Raw genomic sequence first — 27,220 nt, 5'->3', positions numbered from 1 at the left:
GATTCAAAAAACTGCAAATGTTTTAAGAGGAAGAAAATGCATCATTTTGTCATTTATCAAGCCTCAAAGATACACACAGTGCGTTTTGTTGTCTAACACTAAATGTAAACAGAAACTTTGTTTACAGCCAAACTCCACAGGACACCTTTAAAAAAAATAATATAGTAATGACCTTTAAAAGTGGAATGTTTTTTTAATTTTTATGCAATAACCCTTTAAAATACACCCATCGCACCACAAATATCCAAAGTTTCAAAATACAAGAAAAACAGCCATCAATCCAGTTCATTCCTCCCCTGATTAAGGTCTGTTAAAGGGGAATTCTGCTGAATTTCAGCACTCACATTATGGCCTCATACAGTTAACGTGATGTGAATTCAAAATTCGAGCCGGCCTTCCCCTTTATGGTATCTGCTACACTAGTGTTTCTTCCATAATACACTACAGAAATATCCAGAGACATATGTATATATATAAAAACATTATCATCATCATCATCAGTAGTACTTAGAGTAGAGTAGAGTAGTAGTAGTAGAGTAACAAGTAAGAAGAAGGAACATTATTGTACTTTATATCATTTTCATCATCTTCATCAGTGGTTATTAAACCTTCTGGGACTTAAGGCTCGCCCTTTGGTGGAACCCGACAGAATGGGAGAGGATTTTAGCGCCAGAACCAGGTGTGTGTGTGTGTGACTGTGTCAAAAAGAAATTCATGTTCATGCATGTATGAAATATTTCGGTGCATCAATCGATTGTTGGTGTGTGAGATTTGTTTTACCTGTACACACTCTCTGTCTGTTTCTCTGTAGCTCTGTCTTCTCATATTTACAGTAAATATGTACCTGCATCTGTGTATGTGTGCATGTGCATGTGTCTGTGTGTGTGTGTCTGGTCTGTGCAGCAATAGTTTTGGGACATTTGTGTGAAATTGTTTCTTTTGTTTATTAATGTATTGTGCTATCCACGCATGAAATAAGCATCTCTGACCAAAAGATAAATACAAGGCCAGTATAACCTTTGACTCGGTTGGTTAAATGTTGAAACAAGTTAGACACATGTTAAACTTGGTTAGTGTTGCACCAAAAGAGAAATTTCATCTCTTATTTTGAGGTTGATTTAAAGCAGGCCAGCCACCAATTTTTGGGTACTGTCCTGCAGCTTAATAAACTGCTGTTCATTAAAATGATAGTCTGCACTTTTGGACAATATTCATCTTCTGATCTGCAACATAATGTGTGTACAGCAAAAAATGAACCAGTTTCACACAACTCAGAAAAAAAGGTACAATTATTTTTACCTTGGATCACCGAGTTTGTGCGCTTTTTCACAAAAAGCTACCACCTCGATGATACAAGACACAAAAAACTGTGGATTCATTTTGTACCTTTTTTTTTTTATCTGAGCTCTCCCAACACTTTTACCATCAACTTTCATGTCTTCTCCCTGTCCCCTAACCACTGTGTTATCTCATCTTTGCGGGGCGACGTCTAGGTGGCACTCTCCCCAGCACCAGAGGAGGCCCCGCTTGGCTTAGGCTCGGGCTGGTCAGTGTGAGCCGTCTGCGGAGACGAAGGGGTCGGCGGGTCCCCTCTCTCGCCTCGCTCCTGGAGGTTGCGCTGGTTCCTGGCGGCCTCGGTAAGCATCTGCAGCCAGCGATCCTGGTGTTCCTCCAGGCCTCGCCACAGCTCGGCGCGCTCCCTCTCTCGCTTCATCTCCCTGGTGAAGCAGGTGGAAGAGAAGAAAAGAGGTTTAAAGAAAGAGAAATGAGCCGTTAGAGGCAGCCCGATGAAGAAGCTAATAATGCATCTGATGAATTGAAGGCAGCACTTTGATTTTTGTCTCCCATGGTCAGATAGAGATTGTAAAATGATTGTTGAAGTAACAAGAAGAGAAGAAGAGAATGGTTGGAGAGAACAAGGAAAGAAAAGTAAAGGTAAAAAGATAGTAATGTCATGATTCTATTTACACTTGCATGTGTCTCTTTGTGTATTTGGAGCCAGAATCAGGATGTGGTTAGCCTAGCTTAAAATTGCCATCCCATTTGTTTCATCATATAACACAAGCAGAAATATAAAAATAATAATGTGTGGTTTGAAGCAGGGGGTAGGGGTGGGGTGTGGAGGGTTACTTAACCACATAAGTTCATGACTGATTGACACACACCAGCAACTTCCCCTAAAATGACTTGTCATTTTACAGTTCTCCTTTCATACAGCTTAATCAAATAACATACACTGAACCTTGGACTGAGCCAGGCTCGCTGTTTCCCCCTGCTTCTGGCCTTTATGCTAAGCAACGCTAACTGGCTCCCAACTCATATTGATCTTTTTTATCTCACTCACCAAAAAGGAAGAGCAGAACACATTATTTTATTTCCCAATAGTGTCCACTATCTTGACTTAGAAAAGGGATTACGAATAAGAATCATGATGTGGTCCGTGTTGACAAGATGACCTAAGTGATACATACTTACAATGTGAAATATAACGTGATGGATAATGGAACAAATACCGTCTAAAACATGACTTAAGTCTTAAGACTTGACTTATGACTATTTCTTCCTCTTGTTGTCACTGTTGTATCCAGTGACACAAATAAACACACACACACATACACATACACACACACACGCACGCACACACAGTGAGTCATACTCACTTCTGTTTCTCCACTTTGTAGGAGGCAGTGAGGTCATCAAACAGCTTGCTGTTCATCTCCATGAAGGTCTTCAGCACGTTGTAGATCAGAGACACAATGGTCCTGCAGGGATGGAGTTAATAATGAATCTGGTTGATCATCTGTCCCATGCGTTTATGGGTGCGGATAAACATTAAAGGACTAGCCCTTGTTTTGGGGTTAGGGTTGGTCAACTTAATATGTTACCTAACTAATACTGTAACACTTGGGTCTTTTGTGTGTCCATCCATGCTAATACTTCAGATACTTCAGGATATACTGGAAAGTGATATTAAAGTATAAAAGATGGGAATTTGTGGCAACTGTGAAGCATAATGTTAAGTAAACTTCATAAGTATTAATAGTGATATAGTATTTCCAGTAGTCTGTGCCACTGTCTAGTTCTACTTCATAAAATTTCACAGGGAAATATTGTAAAATATGATGCAATGTTCTTCACTAACAATATATTGTTAAAATTGGCTCCACCTTGACCTTTTACTTTTAATACTTCATTATAGGACTTATAGAAGTAATTTACTGATTTGATTGTTAACTGTGACTGCTTTAAAATGTATTCTTTCTCCATCTAAGATTAAACCCAAATTGATCAGAAACAGAATGGCCAAAGATGTGGCTTATATTACTGACTGGTTCCAGTGCTCCTTGGAGACTCTGTAGAGGGTGGCGAATACCAGCGGCAGGATGACTTGACAGTTCTCCTCTATCAGACTGAGGATGTATTCGTTGTTCCAGAAGTAAAGAGCCCGCTCCGCTACCTAAAACAGACACAGACAGAATAGTTGACTTTTATTTCTCAAAGTTCTGACAAGATTCCTTTTGAACAGACCAGAGTTCACAGATGGGTTTTTTTTGTGCTACAGTGACATAATAAAGATGGTTTCATATAACAGTTGCGTAATGCGTAAATATGGGGTGTTCACCTGGAAGTGAGGGCTGGAGATACAGGCTGCGATCTGTTTGAAGAGTGGCTCCTGGACCCTGATGAACTGAGACGGCTCGATCACGTCCAGAATCTCCTCGATTTCCCCCAGGAACATCACCTAGACGCACACGACAACACACACATCCTTTACTTGCGAAGAACTAAACAGAGACACCCGAAAGGCTCCCAGAATTACAATCAGTGACTTAAAGCTCTGTATTTGTTATCAACTGTCTCACCTCTTTCTGCGTGCAGGTTTTTGGCCAGTACTTGAGCAGCCCTCTGATGATCTGCAGAAAAAATATGAAACCCATTAAAATAAATAAACACTGCAGCCATTAGCTCAGCAGGGTAGCTGGCTGGCATCCATGTGTGGCATTATCTCATATTCATGTCTAGTGCATTAAGAAATGTGATGTTAACTTTGCACTGAGTCTAATCTTTAGTGTACTGATGTTGGTGAATGAAGCAAACTATAGCTGATAGTCTTATTCAACCACTGACAGCAGGGGTACATGTAGGTCTTTAAAACTGTAGGACTGACATTAATTATAACGTTTAATGGTCATGTGGTATTAAAGGACACTTCTTGTTTATTATTATTATTTTGTTTGAGCATCAGTTTTATGATAAGACAAGTCTCTGCACACTGTCATCGCTACTACGAATTCAAACAGGGCAAGTTCAGAAGCTCCGACAAGTTGTAAACAAGCCAACAGCTTAGCCAGATTATCTAAACTACTTTATTTGGCGGTAACCCTGGAAACGAGCACACCTTTTAGTTTATCGTTAGTCATATTTCTATAACTATCGTTATAGTTATTGTTGTTGCTGTGCTTCACTGTTTCTCTCTCCTTCTTCCTTTCCTTCCAGATGGCCGCCAAACTAGAGCCTGGTTCTGATTGAGGTTTCTTCCAGTTAAAGGGGAGTTTTTCCTTGCTGCTGTCACCAAGTTCTTGCTCATGGGGTAATATTGGGTCTCTGTAAATGAAAGGGTACGGTCTAGGCTTGCTCTGTGTGAAAAGCACCCTGAGATAACTTCAGTTGTTATTTGGCACTATATAGATAAAGCTAAATTGACTTGATTACACATCCAACTTCACAACTCAACTTCACAAGCTAGTTACTAACTTTGTCTAACTGCCATTTGGTGCTGGTACTGTGAGCTAAAAGTAATGAGCTGAAACATGCTGAAACGCTCCGTAGAGCTGCAGTAATCTACAGAGTTGAAGGATAATACAGTTTGAGTTTCACCTTTAACATTAGACGTATTAAGTAGATTTATTTTTAATATAGAAATATTGGTGAGTGCAGCTTTAAAACTTGTATGATTGCTTCTTGACCTGTCTGAATTCTTTTTAGTGATGCCACAGCATTCCCAGGTCCCAGCAATTAACTTGGGGTAGACAAAAATAAGAAGTGATTTTTAATAAACTAGAATCACTCTTTAACTATCATTACCAACATAGTGGTAGACAGTTCAGTGAGTTCATTAATAAACTTACATATTCAGTCACAGTAGCATCTTTCTCCATAAACTGCACCACACAGTAGGCCAGCTGTAAGGACAGAAGAGATGTGGTGAGAACACACAGACAGACACGCACACGCACACACACATTCACACACACACACACACACACACACATTCCCTGAAGCTGACAAGGAGACAAGGGAGATCTTAGCACTTATCCCACAGGATTACACACAGCTAAAGATCGGAAAGACAAGTTTTCCGAGGGGAGATGTGTGTCACAAGTATGTACGTGTGTGTGTTTTTGTGTCTCCTTCTACATCAGCTCTTGTCTCCTCTTATATGATCTGCAATCATTTCCTATTATTCACTGTGTGCGTACGTGTGTCTACATATGTGTGTGTGTGTGTGTGTGTCTGTGTGTCTGTGTGCCTGTGTGTTTTGCGGTTGCCCCCTCCACCCAGGCCGGTTGCCGTGGCGAGTGGGCACCGTGGCGACGGAGACTGTGTGTATGCGTGTGTTTACTTCGGAAGGAGTGATGTCACACACACAAAGTCCCTTAAGGGCAATCTCAGATAGAGTTTAAACCTCTTGTCTCTCCCTCTCCGTCTTTCCTCTTCTATCCTACTTATGCTTTTGCCTTGTTCACATGAATACTGTGCTGGTCCCTTTTTATAACTTTCAGATAAGTTAGTTCATATATCTTTAAATTAAAAGTATACCAATTTGAAGACAGTAGATGTTGTGCATTGTCAGATTGTTGTAAGTTGTCTCAACATTTTGCATTTTTGTAGGATAATCAGATTTTACTTTCTTTCTTCTCTTTTTTTTTGTTTCTTTCTTTGTCTCGTTCCTGACCTGTAGCTGCATTGTCTCTCTGTCTGTCAGGCTTTCACATCTTCTGCAGCTTTTATCTATTTTACTGTTGTTTTTTTTTTTCCTGTCTAATCCATTTTCCTTCTTACGGGGCACCTTTCATGTTTGTCTTCTCCGCTCGCTCCAGCCCTTTACTTTCCTGTCCTTCATTTGCACCATAACATGGTTACAGAGGCAGAAAGAAGGAGTGTGTGTAGTCTAAAAAAAGGGACCGGTGAAAGGAGGGATGTCAAGCTTGAATAAAAAGAAAAGCAGGAAAGAGAGGAGGATTAAAATAAAGGTACTAAGCGGTCAAACTATTTAAAGTATTAGCAAGGCATAAGAGAAATTGCTCGGGGTAAATATGATGTTGGATTCCGTTGTCAGGCCGGGCTTTGTGGGTGCGGGAGGCCGTTGTTAGGCTAAGGATTATGAACATTGTGGTCTTTTTAAGGCTGAGATTTTACCAATATTGATTTTCTAAGGTGACAAGTCAAAAATTGCCCCCTTTTTTTGGATTAAGCTATTCTAAATAGTCATAATTATGTCATTTTCTCTATGTACTTTTTGCAGCTTTCCCATATAAAAGTAACCCTGACATGTATTTACAGTTCTTTAATCTGCACTGTAAGATAGAAACATAGTTATTAACACTCAGTGAGTTGTGGTTATGTTTCCTGAAGTTTCCCAAAGGTTTGTGCAACACCAACCCATTAAGGCAGAATCAGAGACATGCAGACTACTTCCGCAGCCTATGAAAGTAGTTTCAAAGTGTCGTTCCCCCTACTTTCCAACTTCCTGTTGGTTTGTATCATTGGTAATTTAAGACATAACACCCCTTAACAGTAACATAGGAAGCACAGTCACTACAAACATTTTTTTTTTTAAATTAGCTCATCTTTAAAAGTTCATCTTTAAAATAGAAGCCTCAGATGTGAGTTTAACACATGAATGCATTGCGTTTGCTTCTTGCTATTTGAAAATCCAGGATGATTATTGCTCAAACCATGCTGTGGCTACACACTATAGCTCCAACAGATGTTATTTCATCACAGCGACATGAATATAAATGAGCACATCCTTCATAGACCACAAGAAGACTGATTCACAGCATCAAAAAACCTTTAAGATGATTAAAAGGTGCTACTGTGATATTATATTTTGATATTTAGCTCCAGATCTGGGTCACTTCTGCATGGCCACACCTACTGAGTGCAGAACTGCTGTCCACTAGCACCGTTTCCCCCGTGACCCTGTCAAACTGAGTGTATCTGTGTGTGTGTTTGAGTGTGTGAATAATGCATGTGTGTGAACCACAGGGAGAGAGACGGGGAGGAGAAATGTAGGGCACGGTGATGCTGAGACCCAGAATACACACACACACACACACACACACACACACACGCACACACATCAGACCAGTTTGTGGAGAACAAACTGTACCCTCTGCATAATCAAATAATGTGTGACACAAATAAAACACACACACACAAACACACACACATACACACACACACACACACACAATAGACTAGTGACCATCTAAATCATCAAATATTATGACAACACAAACACACATACTCATACTGGCACAGACACAAACCAAAGAAACCAAAGACACACACACACACAAACTCACACACTGTGTGTGACTCAAAGGTGAGTGCGTCTCTTTGCAGGATTATCTGTGACTCAACTCTGCCTCTTAGTGGTATATGTTGCATATTGCAGAAACCATTGACTGATTTGTGCTAATGGTTTGGTTTATAGAATGACTCATGTATAGTTGATTTCTCAAGATAAGAAAGATAAATGTGTCGCCTCCTCTTGGATTATATCCACACACACACTTCATATTCAACCTAAAATGTTGACCGTTCAAACTTTTCATTAGAACTAATGATGCCAACTGGAACCAAATCCCTACTCCTACAAACACATTTCAGACTAAAAGGTACAGTTAATTAGCCAGTAGATAAACAAGCCAATCTCATTCAAGTTTTTTGGCTTGACAGATGGAAACAATGTCCACAATTTTAGCACAGAATATCCGCATACAGCCGCAGGGTAACGTTAAATACATCTATACACATCAAATATGGGTGTCAATATCGGGAAAAAAGATGATCAATTTTAATGGTAACAAACATCAACAGAAATGAGTGGCAGTTCTTAAACAAAAATGAAAAATGTAAAATGTCACTGACCTGTGCGTGGAAGATGGAAAGGGACTTTGCTGTATGTAGCGGGATGAGAACTCGGACCAGGAACTGCTTATGTTCAGCTTTCAGAGGCAGAGCAAAGCCGTTTATGATGCTGGAGGAAAGGAGAAGGGAGGAGAGGAGATAATGTTTCACAATACAAACAAATCAATCCAAATTTGTGGAGACAAACAATGTATTTTCAACTTTCTATCCCATTAATCACCTTATGACTCCCTACAGATTTATTATGTTACCCATTGGAGGGTATACCAGTTTAGGGGAATATGTCAAATACTTGTATATGTTGATTAGATGCTTCAAATGGCCCAGATCATTTCTTACAGTACAATTATCAAATCTGACAGATCTTGTACACATACTGAATAATACAAGCTTTCAAAAGTTTAATGAGGCCACGATTTTGATAATGAAGGTCTTGATAAGGTAAAGGTCTAATATTCAGCAATTCTGTAGCAAATAGGATATTTTTTAATGATTTTAGATGATTGTTAGTGTATCTGGAAATACTTTCAGACCTGCATTAAGTCTTGAGTTAATTTGATGTTCCAAAAATATGATGCTTAGCTCTTTGACTTGAATGTAATGGTAAAACATGAGAGGCACAAACGTGACCTTTAACCCTACTGCTCCATAGTTGAGGCTGTTGTAAAAACTACCATTCACATCTACATGTACATTTGTCTGTGTGGTGGAGTCTATTCTTATACTGTGTCCATTTCCAATGACTAGTGGTCTGCTCAGTTCACTACCACGCTGACTGATGTAGTGGTAGCTCAGCCTACGGAGGGAAAAGTGTCAGCTGAGGAGGAGTGGGAACTAAACTTGGAGAGCTGGAAACCAATTTACTATCTCTCTGAGCTGTCAGTTTGCACAAACTGCTCATCTGTCTATCTCAGTATCAGTTAGTCTATGTGTCTGCCTTCATTTTTTCTAATAGCATCTTTGTCTGTTTAATAGAGCATTCCTTCACTAATATCTCCCTCCTGCCGTTCATCTAATCTCTCTTTCTGCCTTCTTCTCACCCTTGTTCTTAATATCTCTCTATCCTCCCTAGCCCATCTCTCTCTCCCTCTCTCCCTGTGTGGGAGGAGCTATAAATACCCCTGTTACCACCAACATGAATACAAACCTCTCTCTCCTCTCCTTCTCTCCCTCCTCCTTCCTCCACTCCTGACTCACTGTTCACTCACTCATCTCCCCTCCATCTTCATACATCCCCTTCTCTTTCTCTCTCTCTCTCTCTCTCTATCTCTCTCATCCATCGGTTCAACCATTCACCGTTAACCCCTCATGCTTGAGCCTCAACTGAATTGATATCAAAAGCACAAAAAATGCACTCAATGGCCACCATCCGTTTTTAATTTCACCTTTTGATCACTCAAGGAAGATGGAGGTGACAGGTGAGAAGGAGAGGATCAGTTTCTTCGCCGCTCTCTCAAACCTTTAACACGTTTGCTGAAATATTCTGGCACTTAGCAACATTCAGCTACTCCAATCTCTCCAAATCTCTTTGAATCCAAGCTTCATATCAACCTTTTCTTCTATGTTTAACATCAATACAGATTATTTACAGGCACGTCTGCCTCACTAGTGTCAGATATTGAAAGACAAAGACAGTGAGCACGACTCGACTCTAGCAACCAGAATGCCCTTGAGAAAAACAAACATTTATTGACTCTAATACTGATTTGTTTACTTCCTGCTGTGTCTTCTGCCATCATCTTCTGTTTGGTTTGTCTTTCTCCTTCAAACTGTCCACGTCTCAATCTTTCAGCAACGGAAGTATGTCAGTGCCATGAACTAATGTCACAGCTATTCTCGGTCTCACACTTGAGTCAATGTCTTGCTATTGCTATTGGAGATATATATTTACATCCTTTTTGAGAAGAACGCAAATAAATACACAGTTAGTGACTTATCTCTCATTTTGTACAGTTTAACAAGGCTACCTAGAGCTAGTTTAGCCTGTAGCTAGCGTTATTAGACAGCATTATAGTGAAAAGTAAGTGTTAACAGCTAAAGTTAGCAGCTTAAAATGTTCCCTAGAGAAAGACACACAACTCTGCGATGAACAGTCTTTCTTTGTGGTCTCTATAGGAGCGAGCCAACACTGTTAACACTTGCTCGTTAATTTAATGCTGAGTAATAATCCAACCTCAGGCAAACTCCAGTCTCTCTAAAGTCTCTTTAATCCAGCCAGTCTCCTCCAATTCTTTCATGTCTAACAATAAGCGCACAGAAACATGTCGGTAATTATCTGGAGAGGAGAGCTGATTTGTCATGTGAGTTCAGATTATTCTGGTTCATTACTCACAAGAGCCAACAGCAGATAGCTGGTTATTCTGAGTAACATCAATCAAAAAGTTCAAGCAAATTATGAGATTGGTTTGCAATGAGTGAGAAACACCAACTAGAGAGTATCACTTGTGTTGTTTTTGTCCACCCTCCATTTCCTCCTCTCTTTCTCTTCGTCTCTGTCATCTTTCCTTCCTTTTTCCCACTGACTTGTGTACCAGCATCACCAAAGAGCAAATATGTTTGTTTATCAGTTTGGTTTCCTTCCTTGTCTGCCCTTCATGTCTATTGTCTTCATATTTCTCTCACAGGCCTCAGAGACAAAGCAACATGGTACACAGTCCTCTGAGTCATTTTTCATGTATATCTTTAACCCCCCCCCCCCCCCTCCTTCCTGTTTCTATCTCTCCTTCCTGCCACCTCCCACCTTTACTCATTTCCCTCCTGTTATCATCTGTCATTTCTTGCTCCACCAGGTTTTTCACCCACAGTTGTCTTTACCTGATAGGACACGGAGCAATGATAGTAAAGGAAAAATAAAACTCTATGCATATTGTTTTTGTGTTGAGCAGTTGCTTTGTCAACATTATTCTTAATTGCTTAATTTCACTAAGTATCTCGTAAACCTGCTGGCTGGACAAGTGCTGTATGTGTGTGTGTGTGTGTGTGTGTGTGTGTATGTGTTTGTTATTCATATCTAATGCATTTTCCTGCACTAAAGCAGCAAAGTACTATATGCTCTAAAGTGTGTGTTTGTGTGTTGCGTGCATACAAACCTGCCGAGGATTTCCAGCAGCTCTGCGACTCCGTTGAAGTGCTCAGTTTCATATATGAACCTGAAGATTGGAAAAAAACACACACATAAACACTGTTGTAATTATATATGTCAGTAGATGAAGCAACTGTTTCTACATCATCAAAGGTAGAAGCCATTAAAAAAGAACTACAATTGTTTAAAGTGGTATTATACATTGTGACCCAGGCATAAAACTCCCAAGGAATTGATGCATATCTTTGATGTACCCTGCCGGGAATACACCTCTATGACCACAGTGATGCTATCATGTGAAAGGGAAACAAAAAGAAAAAGAAGTGCACATACCGGTAAGGAGATATATGCTTACACCTTATCTTTTAGCTGTCAAAAGGCACAAACAATGCTACTGAAACCAGTTAACTGAGACAGAAACAAAGCTTGCTGCAGCTCTCCTGTGCTTGAATTATGCTGCCAATAGGATAAAAGATGACAATTCAGCCACGCTTGGTGAAAGGGAAAAGAAGAAACATGACTGTACATCACAGCTATCTTGTTAGTCTGAGCTATTTAACCAATCATTTGTGTCGCGACATAATAATTTAGCTCTTAGTATAGATGGAGGATGGAGATACATGGCGGATTCAGTGAGTGATATGACTGCAAATGTGCAGAGTCATGTTTGTGTGTAGTTTAAGTATGGAAGGACACGGCTGTATCTGAGCAAGACAACTCATTTAAAGATCCTTAAATGCTTGTACCCAGCTTGTGAAACTCTTGTTACAATAAGGATTTTCATACTTGTTCCCTGTTATACTCCTTGTTTTTTCACATTCAAGTCAATTTATACAAAAAATAATCATAAGCAGCCCAGTAGAGTTGCCAGAAACAGTGTGAATGCAGTTTTAATATCAGAAGCCAATAAATAAATATAATAAACATGAATTCTGATCTCCTGTTTAAAGTAAGAATCTTTTTGTTTAATGCTGTAAAACCATCATTAATGGAAAACAACTGCAATACACAGGTCACAAAGGCAGCTCTTCTCCTTGTTGACGCTCTTTCTTTGTTGAGTAATGTTTGATTTATTGATGTTGAAGTGCTATAAATATCACCTTTAAATTCCTAGTATTGGATGGGTGGATTGTAGCCTGTACCTGAGGAAGATGTTGTTGATCTGTTTGCGGATGTAGGCTCGGAGGCCCAGTAGTTTTCCATAGACACGGTGCAGGATGGTCTTTAGGTACTCCCTCTCCCTGGGGTCCTCGCTGTCAAACAGCTCCAGGAGCTGAACATGCATGAACATGACATAATTGCAGACACAAATGCAGTATGTTTCTACAGTAATTCTGCATTCTTACACCCAATATCTAATCCCTAATTTGAACTGTTACCAATCTTAACTATAGACTTAATCCCAAAACAGCTTCTCCAGGAGGTAAAAACTAGCAAAATAACCTCTAATTATTTGGTCTTTGATCATAGAAATACATTTGAACCACACTTGCAGTAAAATTAATATTACATCAGCTGTTTTATTTCCTCATAAATTTCTAAAATAGAGCAAGATATGAAACCAACCTTGGAGTCAATTTTTATACGTTCCCCCAACCTTGATACCAAAATTTGAGAGCGCTTCAGGAGAGGTACTATAACGTAGTACTTCAGTCTTTATTTATTTATACGTCTCCATTTGCGAGTATTTTAGAAACATCTCTGAGATTTGAATTTGACAAATTGCAATTTTCTAAGATGGAAAATAGAGAGGATTACCTGCAGGACAAACTTCTGGTCAACGTAGCGTTTGGCCATGGAGGGCTGGAAGTCTGGGCTCTCCAGGAAACGCAGAAAGAACTCATACACCAGCTGACAGAGAGACAAATGGCAGGAAGTCAGGTTTGATTTCGGCAACCTTACATGATGCTTGCTCCAAGTGACAAGTGAGAAAACTACACTACGACTACAGACAGTGATGCCTTGTAGCAAAAGATGTCAAAGTGAGGCAGAGAAAAGGATCTAATATTACTGTTTTGTGACAGTTTGGATTTCACGCTTATTTCTTGACTCGTGTCGTGACAAGAGTGGAGAAGTACCTGTACGTCACACCTAAATGTCATCTGGGCAAACATCACATCTTTAGGAGGACAAAAACAGGAATATTTTGCCATATAATTTTGCCTTAAACAGCAGTTTTAACTGATCTAAGGCCCAGGTACAGTATGTTTGTGTGCAGATAAATGCTGAGCGCTGCATTTAAAGCAACACCTGGTGGGAGTTGTGTGCACTACGGCATCCTCTCCTCTGCCAAATATAGTAGATAACATAAGGAAGGTCCCATTTGTCACGGCACTTGCTGACACTGCATTGTGTTTAACTTTAATAACAAAGCATATATATTACAAGAGTGATTTTTGGTGAAAAGGGCCAACACATTTTGCTGAACATATCCTTTTCTGCCTCTAGCTCTGCAGGGGGAAACGCATGAACTCATGTCTGAATATGGTCATTATCACAATTATCACAGCATTAGTACCTGCAGATGTGGCCAGGAGGCCTCCAGTGTCGGCTCATCTTCCTCTGGGTCAAACTCAGGATTCTCACTGGGTGGGAGAGTCCGGAAGATATTTACCGAGATCTGGAAAACCACAAATGAGGAGGAGGAGGAGGAGAAGGGAAGGAAAGTAATGGGAACAGGATGAAGAAAATAGGAAGTGGAAAGGATGAAAATGGATGAATGGAGTGGTGAGGAAGGGGGGAAATGAGTACAGGAAAGGGATAAGGGGATAAGGGGAGATGAGGGAAAAACAGGTCAGAGAGAAGAGTGAAGTGAGGCGTAAAGAGAGATTAGAGCCGGCCAAATATCATACAATACATTCCTGTTAGTACAGTGGATACCCTGAACATCATTTCAGGACTGAGCAAATACAAAGGGGGTGTAACAGTTGCACTGACTGAACACTGAGTGAAAGTTTCATAACTGTCCTAATAAAGTATAAATATAGTGATGATGCTTTAGAGCATTGAAACACATTTTGACTCATTCTCATCATTAGACTGATTTCTCACAGGATTCTTCACTCACCAAAGCATTAGTCATCTGATGAGATTTGTGTCACTACATAACAATTTAGCTCTTAAGATAGATGCAGGTTGAACATTTAGTGTTATAAAACAATGTAAATGAGCAAATAAGTGTCCTTTATTAATAGAAAACCTGTGTATTAAGTAGGTTTCCATCAACCAGAGCTAAGCGGATCAAATACAGTTGTTGTAGGTGGGTGGCAGTATTGTACTATTATGTCAGATGGCAGCTTGAGGGTAAAAAAAAAAAATGTTGGTCCTCATGAAGAGTTTTTTTATCTTTAACATCAGCTAATGTCAGCCAGATTTGATGTATGAAATGAACAGCTGATAAGTCATGCAACCTGACTGCTCGCTAAGTCATGATTTATTCAACAAATGCATTTACATTGCCCACTTTGTGCATAAACTCTATTGCAAAAAGCTAACATGGTAAATCCCAGCTGCATTTTCTCCTCCTTCCATTCCTCCTTTCTACACTGCTTAGTGTTTTAGTGAAACTTGTCACTGCAGGAGGATGTGGGCTCATTTCACGTGACCGTTCAAATCCTCACTGGGATATAAAAAGGTCCAAAGCATTCAGCCACTCTTCCTCGTATATGGTTATCTTGACATTTAAATCCTAAAAGGTTAATACACATCAGCGCTATGTCCATCCATCTCATACTTTTTTTCACTTCTTCCTCTCCTCACTTCTTCCTCTTTTTCTGCAGTCTTCCTCTTCCTTTTTGTAGCAGTAGCAAACATTTCATATATATATTGTTCGCCTTAGTAAAGCCTCACAGAGCTGCAGATCTACTGTATAAACATCTTATTCTTACATTAGGAGCCAATTTCCCTGATTTCAATTTGTGTCAATTTGTAACTTAACTCTCTTTCCTACATTTCATTCACAATATGATGAATTTACAGTCCTATGGGCTTCTTCTATTATTGGTCATCTAATAATTTAAGCTTTTTTAAGCTAGTGGCCCCATATGAAAGCGTTCATCCCCTTTCCTTCCATCCCATCCTCTGTCCTATTATCCTATTCATATCCTCTGGGTATGGTGATACCATAGTATAAGCTATATCCTCTGTTGGCTTTCCTTTCCTGTGTACTAGACACCCTCAGTCTCTCCTTCCTTCCCTCCTCTTCTTAACTTCTGGGACCTCTGGTGCTCTGTTTTGATGGCCACACTCTCCACCACACTTCTATCTTTCTTTTCCATCCCTCTTTCTCTCACCATCTGTTCTCTTTAGCACCCTTTGCAACCATTCTCTCTCTCCCTGGTTCCCCTTATCTATCGCTCCCTCTCTTCCTTTCTCCTCCCCTCTCTCACCACCATTGTTTATAGCCTCTGGTGACTCCACCAAAGCTCCTCAGCTGGATATAACACTGTCTGCCGCCTCTGCACCGCCATCCTTTCATCCCTCTCTCCTCCTTTCCTCTTGCCGCGGGTAGAGCCTCCAGGTGTTGCATTTGATGAGGATCGATTCACTTGTGGAAATGTTTTTTTTTCTAGATTTCTATGTTTTTGACCCTCCAACCATTCAGTTATTGAACCCTTTGCTCATCCTCCAGATCGTTGTTTGTCACTGTCTGCTACATTTTCTGGCATTTGAATACACAGCATTTACTGCTCTGTCTTACATTTTTAATTTTTCGTCTATCCATCCACTAGTCCATCATTTCTAACCCCAAACCTCCCCTCTCCCTCTCCCCTCATACCATCTTTATAGCCTCTGGGTAGAGAGGCTCTATGAGGACTCCTCTGCTCGTGGCAACGCTCTCCACCAGCTCATTGAGCGCTGCACGTTTGATCTCCTTCCCCTTCAGGTCAGCCACGCAGTCCAGGAAATCAAACAGCACGCAGCACTGCTGCAGCTTCTTACAGAACAGGTCGTGTAACTCTGCCACCGGGGCGTCTGGATGATTGAGAGGCAGGGAAGAAAGAGAAAAGGAGAGATGTTAGACCAGGAGGTTAAAGGACAAAAAAAGGGCAGTGCTGCTCAGCTAAATCCGTTGTGTTCCTGAAAGGCATTTTGTGTTTGGTAGTGAATCGTTGGGGTGTGTGAGAAAGCAAGCTGGAGTATACAGAGATGTATACAAGCTAGATCTTCTCTCAAAGGTAATGAGGGAAAGAGAGCAGACTATTACTCTACAAACACATTTGTATCTCAGAACTATTACCTGTCAGATTCGTTCTCCAGACCTGTTCATCACAATGAAACAACCTGCTGCTGGCCGACAGATTAAAACCTTGTACCTCTGAAAAAACTCCACTTTTCATGGATGTCAAGAAAGCGTCTAATATCCACGGATTACTGAGCAAGTGTAATCAGTTTTAAATTGATTCTGCGTGCCTGAGGGGCTGTGAAACTTAACAGCTCTGCCTGTAAATCATCATGCAAAAATGTAACTGTAATGTAAGTTATATGGAGAAAAAAAAAGAAACAAACACAAAAATAGAGTCAGAAGCTGTGACAGCAGCCAAATGGGAATGCTTGGTTCTTTTTATCTGAGTAAGCAGATGATTGATGACTCAGTATCTAAATATAGCGGTGAAATATCCAGGTTTCAGATTCCTATATAACCAAGTGAGCTGTATGTGAGGTTTGATTTGAACACTAATATGATTATCTACATTGAAACAAATGATGTAAAAAATATTGAAAATGTAAAACAAATGTTGTACATAAACATATGTTTCAGTGTTGAACAAACGTTTGGAGACTTTTTGTTTATGATGCAGATATTTCAAACTGTATACATATATTTATGACATAATATGATGATGATGATGACGATGATGATGATTATAATCAGGATGATGATAATGATATATGTCCAAATAATTAGCAAGAAAATGAAGAGTAAATGCAGATATGATGGCAGACGTGAAGAACCTTGTTGAATATTACTGGATTTTGAGCTGGATAATCACTATATTCATCTGAGTATACCTGAAAGTGTCACTAATTTATTTTTATTTTTTCTCGTGTGCTGCACCATTTTGCACTTTTTCAGTTCCTTCATGTATTACTTTTTTTTTATCCAAATAGGGAATTTTGTCACTATTTTTACTCACAAGACTTATACAGGGGGCTTATACATTTTGGCTATAAGCAAACATCCTCTAACTTCAGCTGAATGATTACTACATAAAAAAATGCCATTATTAATAATTCCTAATAAAGCAGTTTCAAGCACTGACTGAGTGGGTGACCCAAACTAGCATGACTTGTGACTCAAAACCTGAATGAGACATCAATTTCTGTGACACAAAGTGAATATTGGTCTCGTGCCACATTCATGTCCTGTTGGAGTCACTGTAATTACAAGTCTTGTTGATATACTGTAATCAATGCACAGTATTTTAAAGTCTCAGAGCCAATTCTGTTATCATACAACCTTCCTAAATTGTCAGATGATGTGATCGCTTACAAGTTCTGAACATGGGAAATCTTTCAGATCCAATATAGCATCAGCAAACGCAGCATTAGCCTGGCTAAACTGGTGATGACTGTTTAGCTTTGTAACTGCTAGTAATGGGATCAATTCCTTTCCATTTCCCTAATTTAGATAGAGATGGGATTCAGTGATGTTGGTATTTACAGCTTTAGTCAGACTTCAGTACACAAAATATCTGAACAGAGGGGTTTTTTTATTGTCACAACAAAGAAATGGTCTGCTATGAAGACAGAGATCAACCTGATAAGCTGGTAACACAATGTGCTTACAGGCCAGTGCAAATAATCTCCCTCTGTACATGGAAAACAATACATGTTACCCAGAGGATACTCCACGATGGCTGGGAGGCAGTCTAGACTCACTGTGCAGTTGGACGGATGATCATCCAGTACTCACACACACATAAACACAGTGGGAGCGGATTAGGTTTAACCCTTCTTAACCCCTAGGTGGGAGACACAGGAGGGGTGAGGGGCTGACTGGAGCTCTTCCAGCCCCCAGACCCCCTCACCTCTTGTGGGCACACCAGGACCATCTGCTCTCTTTGGCACAGAGCTGCACAACAATAGAAGAGGATTGCCCTTTGCTTGAGGTGTCGAGGAACAAGGCACATACTCTTTTGAGACCACAAAAAGGTGCTGCTTGTTCCATCAATTATAGCCAACTATTCAATCCATACTTTTAGGCTTTCAGTAATACAAGGTAATGATCCTGATTTTCAGACTTCCCACTGGTTCTTGTTTGTGATATATTCCCTGAGTAAAAGCAATGACCTGCACTGAATCCATTGACTTTTCTGTAACCTTCCTGCCTTATTTTGAACAATTTACATCCCCTGCTCACATCTATGAGCCTGTTCATTGAGCCGTTCTAAGTGGTCAATTTGTTCTTGAATTGCAGCCATTTCTCAGTGACTGGAAAAAAACGTGTGACAGTCGTGTTCACATCATTTTCTGACTATTTGTGACCAAAAAAAAAACAAGTGTTAAATGTTTAAGAGGGGGAACTGTTGCTTCTGACTGTGATAACGAGTGTGTCTGCAAGGTGATGACAAATTGCAATTGTGTCTTTTGTGTCGCCCTCTTTTATGAGTACCATCTTTTCCTTTCTTTTTCCTCTCCTCTTTTTCTGTCCTCTTTTTTGCTCGGCCCCATCTTAATCTGTTTCTTCCTATCCCTCCTATCTCTTTGTCCTTCTCTCCTGATTCCTCCCTTCCTCTCTCCTGCTCTCCCTCTGTAGACAGACTGTGAAGGTGAAATCTAATCCATTTTTAATGGAGAGTAATTGTATGAAGATGTGCCGTGCTGGGACTGAGAAAAAAAAAAAAAAAGAACAGAGTGAGGTGAAAAGATGAAGGGAATAGAAAAAGCAAGTATGTGTGTCTGGGAGAAGGAGAGAGAGATGGGAGGTGAGAAAAAGAGAGAGAGAAGGATGGAAGGAAATGAAGAGACTTGGTGGGTCAGGTGAGAGCAAGTGTGGGAGAGAGAGCGAAAGAAGAAGCCGAGATGAAAGCACAGCGAGGTTACGGGCACAGACGGAACCACACTACATGTTCTGAAGCAAAGAAAATGAAAAATAAAAATCACAGACAGAGGGTCAGTTTTGGGTTGTATTTGCTTAACTGGCCACTGATGGTACCTTACTGTCTGATATTATTCCCCACACATGTAGAAATGTGCCCAAAAATGGATAAGTGTGCAAGGAAAATGTCTGAAGACACAAATAAGCAGGCAAGAAATCAAACTATTTGTAATTATTATTGTTATTATATATTGAATGACAGTGAATTTAATTGTTTCCCTTGTGGCTTTGCTATTATTAGGTCATCACGGGTTACACCAGTCTCATTTATACAAAGCTGCTTTTAATCTCATGTCAGTGCATTGATTAGAATGCTAAGATCTTAATCATGGGAAGTGAGTCATTGGAGTTTTGAATCACTAATATGTTACACATAGATTTTGTATAGATCCAAAAAATGCAACTCCAAATACACCATATTTCATCATATTTCATGTCAAAAGGGCTCTTTTTGAAGGAATATGGCACCAAAAATGTATGTCACCACAATTATAAATGCAGCTAAATAAGAAAGGCGGGTATAGAAAGCTGATTTAAAAATGCTATCATTATCATGGTGAGCTATAGGCGGTAATGCACAGTACTCAGAGCTTTGTATTCCTCTTTGATTCTCTGCAGTTCATATGTGCAGATAAAAAATCAAAATGTATATCCACAAAAAATAATATTTATAAAAATCTGTTCCTGTCTGTAGTTTCTCTTTAGTTAGCTATCTGAATGAGTCATCAGCTGTTCTCTACTATATGTTTACATTAACAATGGATATAATGACTACATGTAATGCCAAATGAGTCACAGGGAATTGTCATCTGATTGTCTAGATCCCCTTAACTCTACAAAGCAATTATGTCTTTTCACTAATTGTTTTGGTTTAACAGCCCCCGGCTTTACTGTTTTGGTTCTCTCTCACCGCTCCCATCAGTGCAGTCAGCTGTTTTCAGTAACAACAACAACAACAACAAAAAGTCCTACAAATGCTTTACACTTCCTGTCCAGCTCTAAATGGCACAAAGTCAATGCTAAGTAGCTGGTGATCATTTATCAGCTAAAGAGCCAGATATTTACTTGTGTGAATGTGTGAATAAGTATGTTTGCACGTTTTTAGTTTTATATGGTAATAAAATGTCAGTGTTGTGTTTGCAGCTGCCCACAAGAGGCCCAAAATATGACTGCTGCTTTGATCTATATTTATATATTAACTGTAACTAAGGAGTAAAACTTGACTTCATAGCGAGTGTTACAGTGGAAGTCATGATATATAAGATTAAATTACATCGGAAATATCTCCAGTTAAACAATTTGCTCTGCAGGTTGGTCACTCATTAATAGCCAAAGACATAAACGTGTTAGCTGTTAGCAGAAGTCCATCCTGCATGTCAAGTCTACTACATACAAAGACTCATTGGGGTGCAGGCAAACATTAACAATAGTTGTAAAGCCCTGGAAAGAGAAAGAGTAAAAAAAAAAAAACCTTTAGTCTACTAGATATTACACTGAGAAGCTTGCAACTCTTCATGTGTGCTTCAATAAAATATACCTTCTATCCCCGATAGGATAAGTTTTCTCTCCTGGAGCAGTATATCAAATATGCTGAAACAGGTAAATCCTCCCTGTTTTTCATTAATATCTCTGTGTGCATCCTAAAACAGTCCAAATAATACGACTGCCTGAGCTTTATCCTCTAGAGACAGAGAGTTTAAAATGCTAGAATATTGCATTTATATGCAGCAGTGTAACAACAGCACCATAAAAAGGACAATTTCTACAACAATCTGTACAATCTTTAGCTCTACATTTAGGTATGAAGAATAAAGCTGGCAGTGTGCAATATTTTTGTTATGATCAACAAAATCCCATGAGAAATCACATATTTCTCATTACTTTCTGGTTTCCTTATTCTGGCTGTGGCACTCAGCCCCACCACCAATCATTCCTAGTAAAGACATAGGCTACTATACATTTTTATAAACCTAGTTTTAATTTATTAAGACAGCTGAGGACTGTAGTATAGGCAAGATTACCCAAACAAAAAAAAAACCTGTGTTTGTTGGGGGACTATTTTCAGCTGCGGATTAACACACATTTGGTGAACTAGTAATTATTTACAGCAGCAGGGCGTGTGTGTGGACTTAACTCAAAATAAACTAAAGAGCACCATGATCATAGCAATTAAAGAACATGTCATCCAGTGCAAGAAGCTACGTCAGACTTTTGGCTGCATTTGTTAGAAGGATCAATTGATTGTTAGTTTAGGTCTACAGATGGGATTTGTTGCCTGTAAGCCAAATATAGAGTATAGAATATCAGCAGACTGATCCTTTAAATATGTAAGGGAGGAAGAGATAAGAAATGCAACCTGAAACGCTGAGAGGAAGAAAAAAAAAGAAAAAGCAAGTGACGTAGAAATGATGGTGAGAGCGAGAGGAGAAGACGAGAGGAGAGGAGAGGGAAAGGAGAGAGGTGGATTTGGTAAAAGGAGCAGCGACATATAAGAATGAGCAGTGCCAAACACTCACACACAGCATCAAAACACAAAACACACATATACACAGCTGCACAAATCTAAATATAGAGCTGCTGGAGAGCGACAGAGAGGGGAGAGGAGAGGGGAGGAGAAGAGGGGAGAGGAGAGGAGAGGAGAGGAGAGGAGAGGAGAGGAGAGGAGAGGAGAGGAGAGGAGAGGAGAGGAGAGGAGAAGAGAGGAGAGGAGAGGAGAGGAGAGGAGAAGAGAGGAGAGGAGAGGGGAGGAGAAGAGAGAGGAAGAGAGGAGAGGGGAGGAGAGGGGAAGAGAAGGGAGGGGGAGAATCTCGGGAGGAAACAGGAGGGAGGCGGGGGGGAGCGGTATAGGGTTAAAAGATGACATCATCCTCTTCTTCCTCCTCCTCTCATCTTTCCATCTCTAGGTGCCTCCCTTCTCTTCTCTCTCTCTCTCACTCACTCCCTCACTCCCTCCATCTTTCCCTTCTCCTCCACCCATCCATCTCTCCAAGGCTTTTATTTTTTTGGTAAATGAGCGAGTACAGCTCTAGTCTTTAAATAACAGTTATTCTGTTTGGGGCTTAGTGTGTGTGTGTGTGTGTGTGAGAGAGAGAGAGAGAGAGAGAGAGAGAGTGAGAGAGAGAGAGAGAGAGAGAAAGAGAGAGAGAGACAGAGAGAGACAGAGAGAGAGAGACAGAAAGCGAAGAGGACAGCTTCTGATTTAGCTAGCATCCAAGCCGCCTCTGCACCTCTGTCATTAAGCACACACACTCATGCTCAATGCACAGATACAGTGACGCAGAGAGGAAGAGCGGATGGGGAGGGAGAGGAAAGGAGAGAGGGGAGAAAGAGGCAGATAAAGAAGGAAAGCAAGAGAGAGACAGTTATAAATAGTATAAGGGAGCTACAGAGTTGCAGTGTGGAAGTCAGGGCAGTATAAATATCACGGTAAGGGGTTTAAGTGGCGTGCTCTAAGTCTATCTCTAAATAATCTAATCCTCCTAATAACACATGTTCAGTCCACATCATGACAAACTGGCAAGGAAACATGGACGCAGTTATCCATCATCCTGCTCATAAACAGAGTGATTAGAGAGGAAAATTGAGGATGGGATGTTATCACATGTGATTGAATACATCCCCCTTCTGTCACCCATCGTCAGATTTTCAGGAAGACTTGAGGAGTCAAACGGAAATTTACCTGCCACGAAAGAACAGGACGAATCATCCAGCTGCTTTAAATTAGAGCAGGAAATACTTGGAAGTTGTCACTTGGTGATGGTACTGAGAATGGGTAATGAGAGCGGCTGGGCATTATTAGCATATAACATGTAAATAGAGTCGTATGTACAGTCTGTTGCTGATAATCAAGTGCGTCCCGCTGACAGAAACGGACACATTTTTGGACATGTTTGTGTTCTCTGTCAAGGATGTGGTGTTTTATGCTTCTCTGTTAGCCTCGCTGTCTGTCAGCAGCAGAACTCTCGCCAAAATACAAACAGATTTTTATGACATTTGGTGGACAAATTGGTGTTGGGCCAAGTAACAAGTCATTACATTTTGTTACACTCCACTCACTAAAATAATGAAAATAAGACACTAAATTCAAAAGGTATGTGGAGTCATTTTCATCTAAAACTACAGGAATTATGTTTTAGTGTTGATGGAAGTTGTGACTTATTTTGTTTTTATCTGTGCGTTTGATTACCTTTAAAAAATGATGTAATTATAAAATGTTAAACTCTATCTTCTGACAGAATGCTGCTGTTGAGGTTTCACAGTAATGTCTTTCTACAACACCTGCAAATAGCAACCACAGTATTGTTAATGTTAGAGAAAGATCACAGTTATGGAAACTAAACAAGGTTGAGGTACGGTTAAAGCTGCACTAATCATCTTTTATATTATTAATGAATCAAATTACCTCTGAAGATTGTGTGAGTGTCTTTCAGCAAGTTGTTTTGGTTTTTACGGCCTCTAGTTTCTTCAGAGTCACTGCGTTATCGACCTCGTTCCCAGCAGCAACATACAGTAGCAACGCACCCAACGCATAAACAACCCATTGTACACTACTCAACAGCACCAAATAACAGACACATTTCTAGTACTATAGTAAACATAGTGGAGGATTTAGCAGCTCAAGACATAGTTATGCCTCTTAAGACTACAACAGACCTAAAAGAGAGTAACATTCATCAGGTTGCTATAGACACGCCTGCAAATGTGTGCTAATGTTTCTCCGTATCCGCTGAATGTGTAAATAGGAGACTCATTGCTAACATGTTAGTCATACCTAGATTATACTGTAATCTGATAATACATCACTGTTGTGTTTACAGCTTGTTCCACTATCTACGAAGGGTGAAAAATCAATTTAGGCCGTTTCAAAGTCTACTTGCTTGGCTTTTTTTGTGGGGGGAGCTTTCAACTGCATTTCACACTCATGGTTAAGTTGTCACATGATGTGTGGTCACATGATGACAAGTGGTTGTATGCAGCGGGGAGAACTCTGGTTTAAAATGAAGAATATGAGATGATGCTGAAAGTGGACCTTCAGTTAAAGCTGCATACATACATTCATTTTATTATTTTGTCAAATATGGTGACGTTTAGGGTCAAAATCAATTTCACCTAACAAAACTTGTCTTTAGGTTCAGTGTTGGTGGAAGTTAGTGTTTGCTGGCAGTTTTCTGGGTAAAAACACACAGTAGGTGTAAAATACCATAAACCGGATATAATTATGAACTTCTGATGCCTCCTTTAATAAGGAGGTTTTAAAAGTGTGAAAAATTACAGTAAAAGGTCTACCATCTGAAAATCGGTGAAGTAAAACTCATGACTCACTAACAGTAAAAGTGACAGCTGCTGTATCTGAAAACCTTTCACAACAGCATTGTGTAGTGATGGCCACAGATTTCAAAATGCGGCAGAAAGTCTTTATGCTCCTGTATTCAATAGATGCATAGACAGAAAACTCCTATTCTCTCTTTGACAAAAGCTGTGAGAGGAGGGTAAGTCATGGCAAAAGATTAAGAGGCGTGCTAAGCCTATCTTTAAATAATCCAATGTTTCTAATAATACATGTTTCCACCACACAGCACAATGATTAGAGACCGTCTGGGTGTTACAGGCTGTGGTTCATAGCTGCGTGATGCACTGGCTGTAATTTTTGTCGTTTACTCCCCCTATAATCAGCTGAATCACTATCAATAAATAGATTTCTATAAGGAACAATAAAGCCAGACTCTCACAGTTGTTTGAGTTACTGGATATTTGTCCTCTTCTTTCAAAAAAAATACAAATTCTCCTTGACCCAATGACTAGCAGGCCTGTTAGATATTAAAATAACCCTCTGAGAGCAATACTTGCAGCCTGAAATGCAAACACAAATTGGAGACAGTTCGTAAACAAATATGGGAGACGGTTATCCCAGCTGGAGACATCCTCAACATTTGATTAGCGGGCTTTGTAACGCTCACTTGTTGAATAATAATTTGTTGGTTTGCTCTGCAGCGTACAGGCAACATCACACATCACCATCCTGCTGCTGCTGCTGCTGCTGCTGCTCATCACAGACAAGGAAATGTGATAAATGAAGAAAAAAAAAATCAATCTCACATCTCGTTGTCCTTAATTAAGACGGGCATGTACAACAAAACACACTTTTTTCTCATATGTTCTGCTTGAGACTGCTTCACGAGTCACCTCTGCATGTCCAGTATTTCTTTGTTTGCTTAGCTCCACACTGTCTTGGCGCCACAGGAGAATATTTAACAGTGATCACCCATAAAGGTGAAACTTGTGGTGATTCAATCAAAGAGCTTATTTGCCAAAGCATCAGCGTATTCCTTTAAGAACCAACTCACTCTTCCGTGACACAGCAGTGGTTGTGGTTATTGCATTGCTAGCTGTTTCATTACATCCTCCCTCCTGTAATATCCTCTGGCTTTTTTCTTTTTTTCTTTTTTTTCTTCTTTTTTTTTTTGTTTTTTTAATCTCGCCATCGCTTCTCCTCCTCCCACTCTTCCTCCTCCACCTGTCAGCTTAATGTCCACTCATTTCCTCTTTGCTCATCCACTCCATTTCTTTCATTACCCCCCTCACTTTCTCTCCCTCTTTCCCTCTTAATTGATCTGAGACAGTCCTAGAGCAAAAAACTACTCCATGCTTTCTGTAACCCAATACCAAGCCCATCCAGCTGGCCTCTCCCTACCATATACACACACACACACACACACACATGCACGCATAGTCATTCAATCTCCCACACACAATCTTTGTGAGAAGGTGACTGTTTTACAGTAAACAGCATATTTAAAACAAAGCTTCCTACATCCATTATTACAGCCTAATGTTGACACACAAACATGCTGGACAGATTTGATAAATGAAAACACACAAATGCTGCAATTTCTCATGCAGGTTAACATAGTGCAGAGTAGAATATTCACATCATGGCCTACAGAAGCAATATTAAAGCAAGCAAATACACCTAAAATATGGTGGGGAAACAGGAGCTTGAGGTCATTTTCACTACATGAATCACCATGTCTGCAGTATTTGTCTGTTAGGATTACACACAGTATACTGCAGACATAGTTTATTTTTCTCATTACACACAGTTCAAACTGTAAGTATTTACAGTATCTAAGCAAACGTCAGATAGTGTAAATACTACTGTCTCAGTTCACTGACTTTATGGCTCATCTCTACTATTCCTATTGTTAGAATATATTTTAGCATTTAACATTATTCCATTATTGTTAATTGTGCCCATAACGGTTAATAAGACTTGTCAGCATGCAGTCAAGTTGATTTTTTGTTGTTTGTTTGTTTGTAGGTTATTTGTCGAAAATTAAGGTCCACTTAGACAACAATGATGTGTTTGGTTGCTAAGGGGACAATAGGTTCACTCAGTTTATCCAAGCACTGTATTTGTGCCACGCCTGTCATATCAAACTGTGCCTCTTTTAGGAGCAATTTATACTCCGACAGAGCAGGGTGCATAAAAGATGGGAAAGATTCACATGAATTTACCTCTTCCCCACCAGTGAATCCATGTATTGCTCTGATTCTATTGAAATAAAAGGATTTGTTGGCACAGTAGGACAAGTACAACTGAATCGAGATGTTAAAAAAAATACTTCTATTCAATTAAAAAAGAGGCTTTGGATAGCTTATCACATTCATAAGCTTACCTCACTGTATTTTTGCATGCAGTGTGTCTTTAAATCTCCGTCACCTTATTCTGTTTCATGAGGTAGTCTTTAAGATTTTATAACGCATATGTCTGACGGCATGTTTTCCTTCTAATCCGCTCATTGTTAGCAGTGAAAATGGCCCACTTTTGAGTGCATTATGAAACATTAGCAGCGGTGTATTTTTGTTCTTCAGCAGAC

At 39.8% G+C, this 27,220-nt stretch overlaps 1 protein-coding gene across 1 annotated transcript in view; it reads right to left on the bottom strand.

Moving 5' to 3' along the window:
• Nucleotides 1-1,432: 1,432 nt before the first annotated feature.
• ppp2r5b (protein phosphatase 2, regulatory subunit B', beta) overlaps nucleotides 1,433-27,220 on the bottom strand; it is a 33,986-nt gene continuing 8,198 nt past the window's right edge. The window contains exons 2-13 of the mRNA XM_053342907.1: nucleotides 16,020-16,216; nucleotides 13,761-13,862; nucleotides 13,001-13,093; nucleotides 12,385-12,515; nucleotides 11,250-11,309; nucleotides 8,161-8,269; nucleotides 5,130-5,183; nucleotides 3,864-3,914; nucleotides 3,623-3,742; nucleotides 3,330-3,457; nucleotides 2,661-2,762; nucleotides 1,433-1,718 (exon numbers count right to left, since the gene is read on the bottom strand). Of these exons, the coding sequence (XP_053198882.1) occupies nucleotides 1,490-1,718; nucleotides 2,661-2,762; nucleotides 3,330-3,457; nucleotides 3,623-3,742; nucleotides 3,864-3,914; nucleotides 5,130-5,183; nucleotides 8,161-8,269; nucleotides 11,250-11,309; nucleotides 12,385-12,515; nucleotides 13,001-13,093; nucleotides 13,761-13,862; nucleotides 16,020-16,216 (1,376 nt within the window). The 3' untranslated portion in view covers nucleotides 1,433-1,489. The remainder of the gene's footprint in view (nucleotides 1,719-2,660; nucleotides 2,763-3,329; nucleotides 3,458-3,622; nucleotides 3,743-3,863; nucleotides 3,915-5,129; nucleotides 5,184-8,160; nucleotides 8,270-11,249; nucleotides 11,310-12,384; nucleotides 12,516-13,000; nucleotides 13,094-13,760; nucleotides 13,863-16,019; nucleotides 16,217-27,220) is intronic.

This window comes from Scomber japonicus, chromosome 22, assembly GCF_027409825.1.
Source record: "Scomber japonicus isolate fScoJap1 chromosome 22, fScoJap1.pri, whole genome shotgun sequence".
NCBI classification, from domain to species: Eukaryota; Metazoa; Chordata; class Actinopteri; order Scombriformes; family Scombridae; genus Scomber; species Scomber japonicus.
The sequence above is the reverse complement of the archived record's forward strand: the minus strand, read 5'-3'. Positions and strand labels throughout refer to the sequence as shown.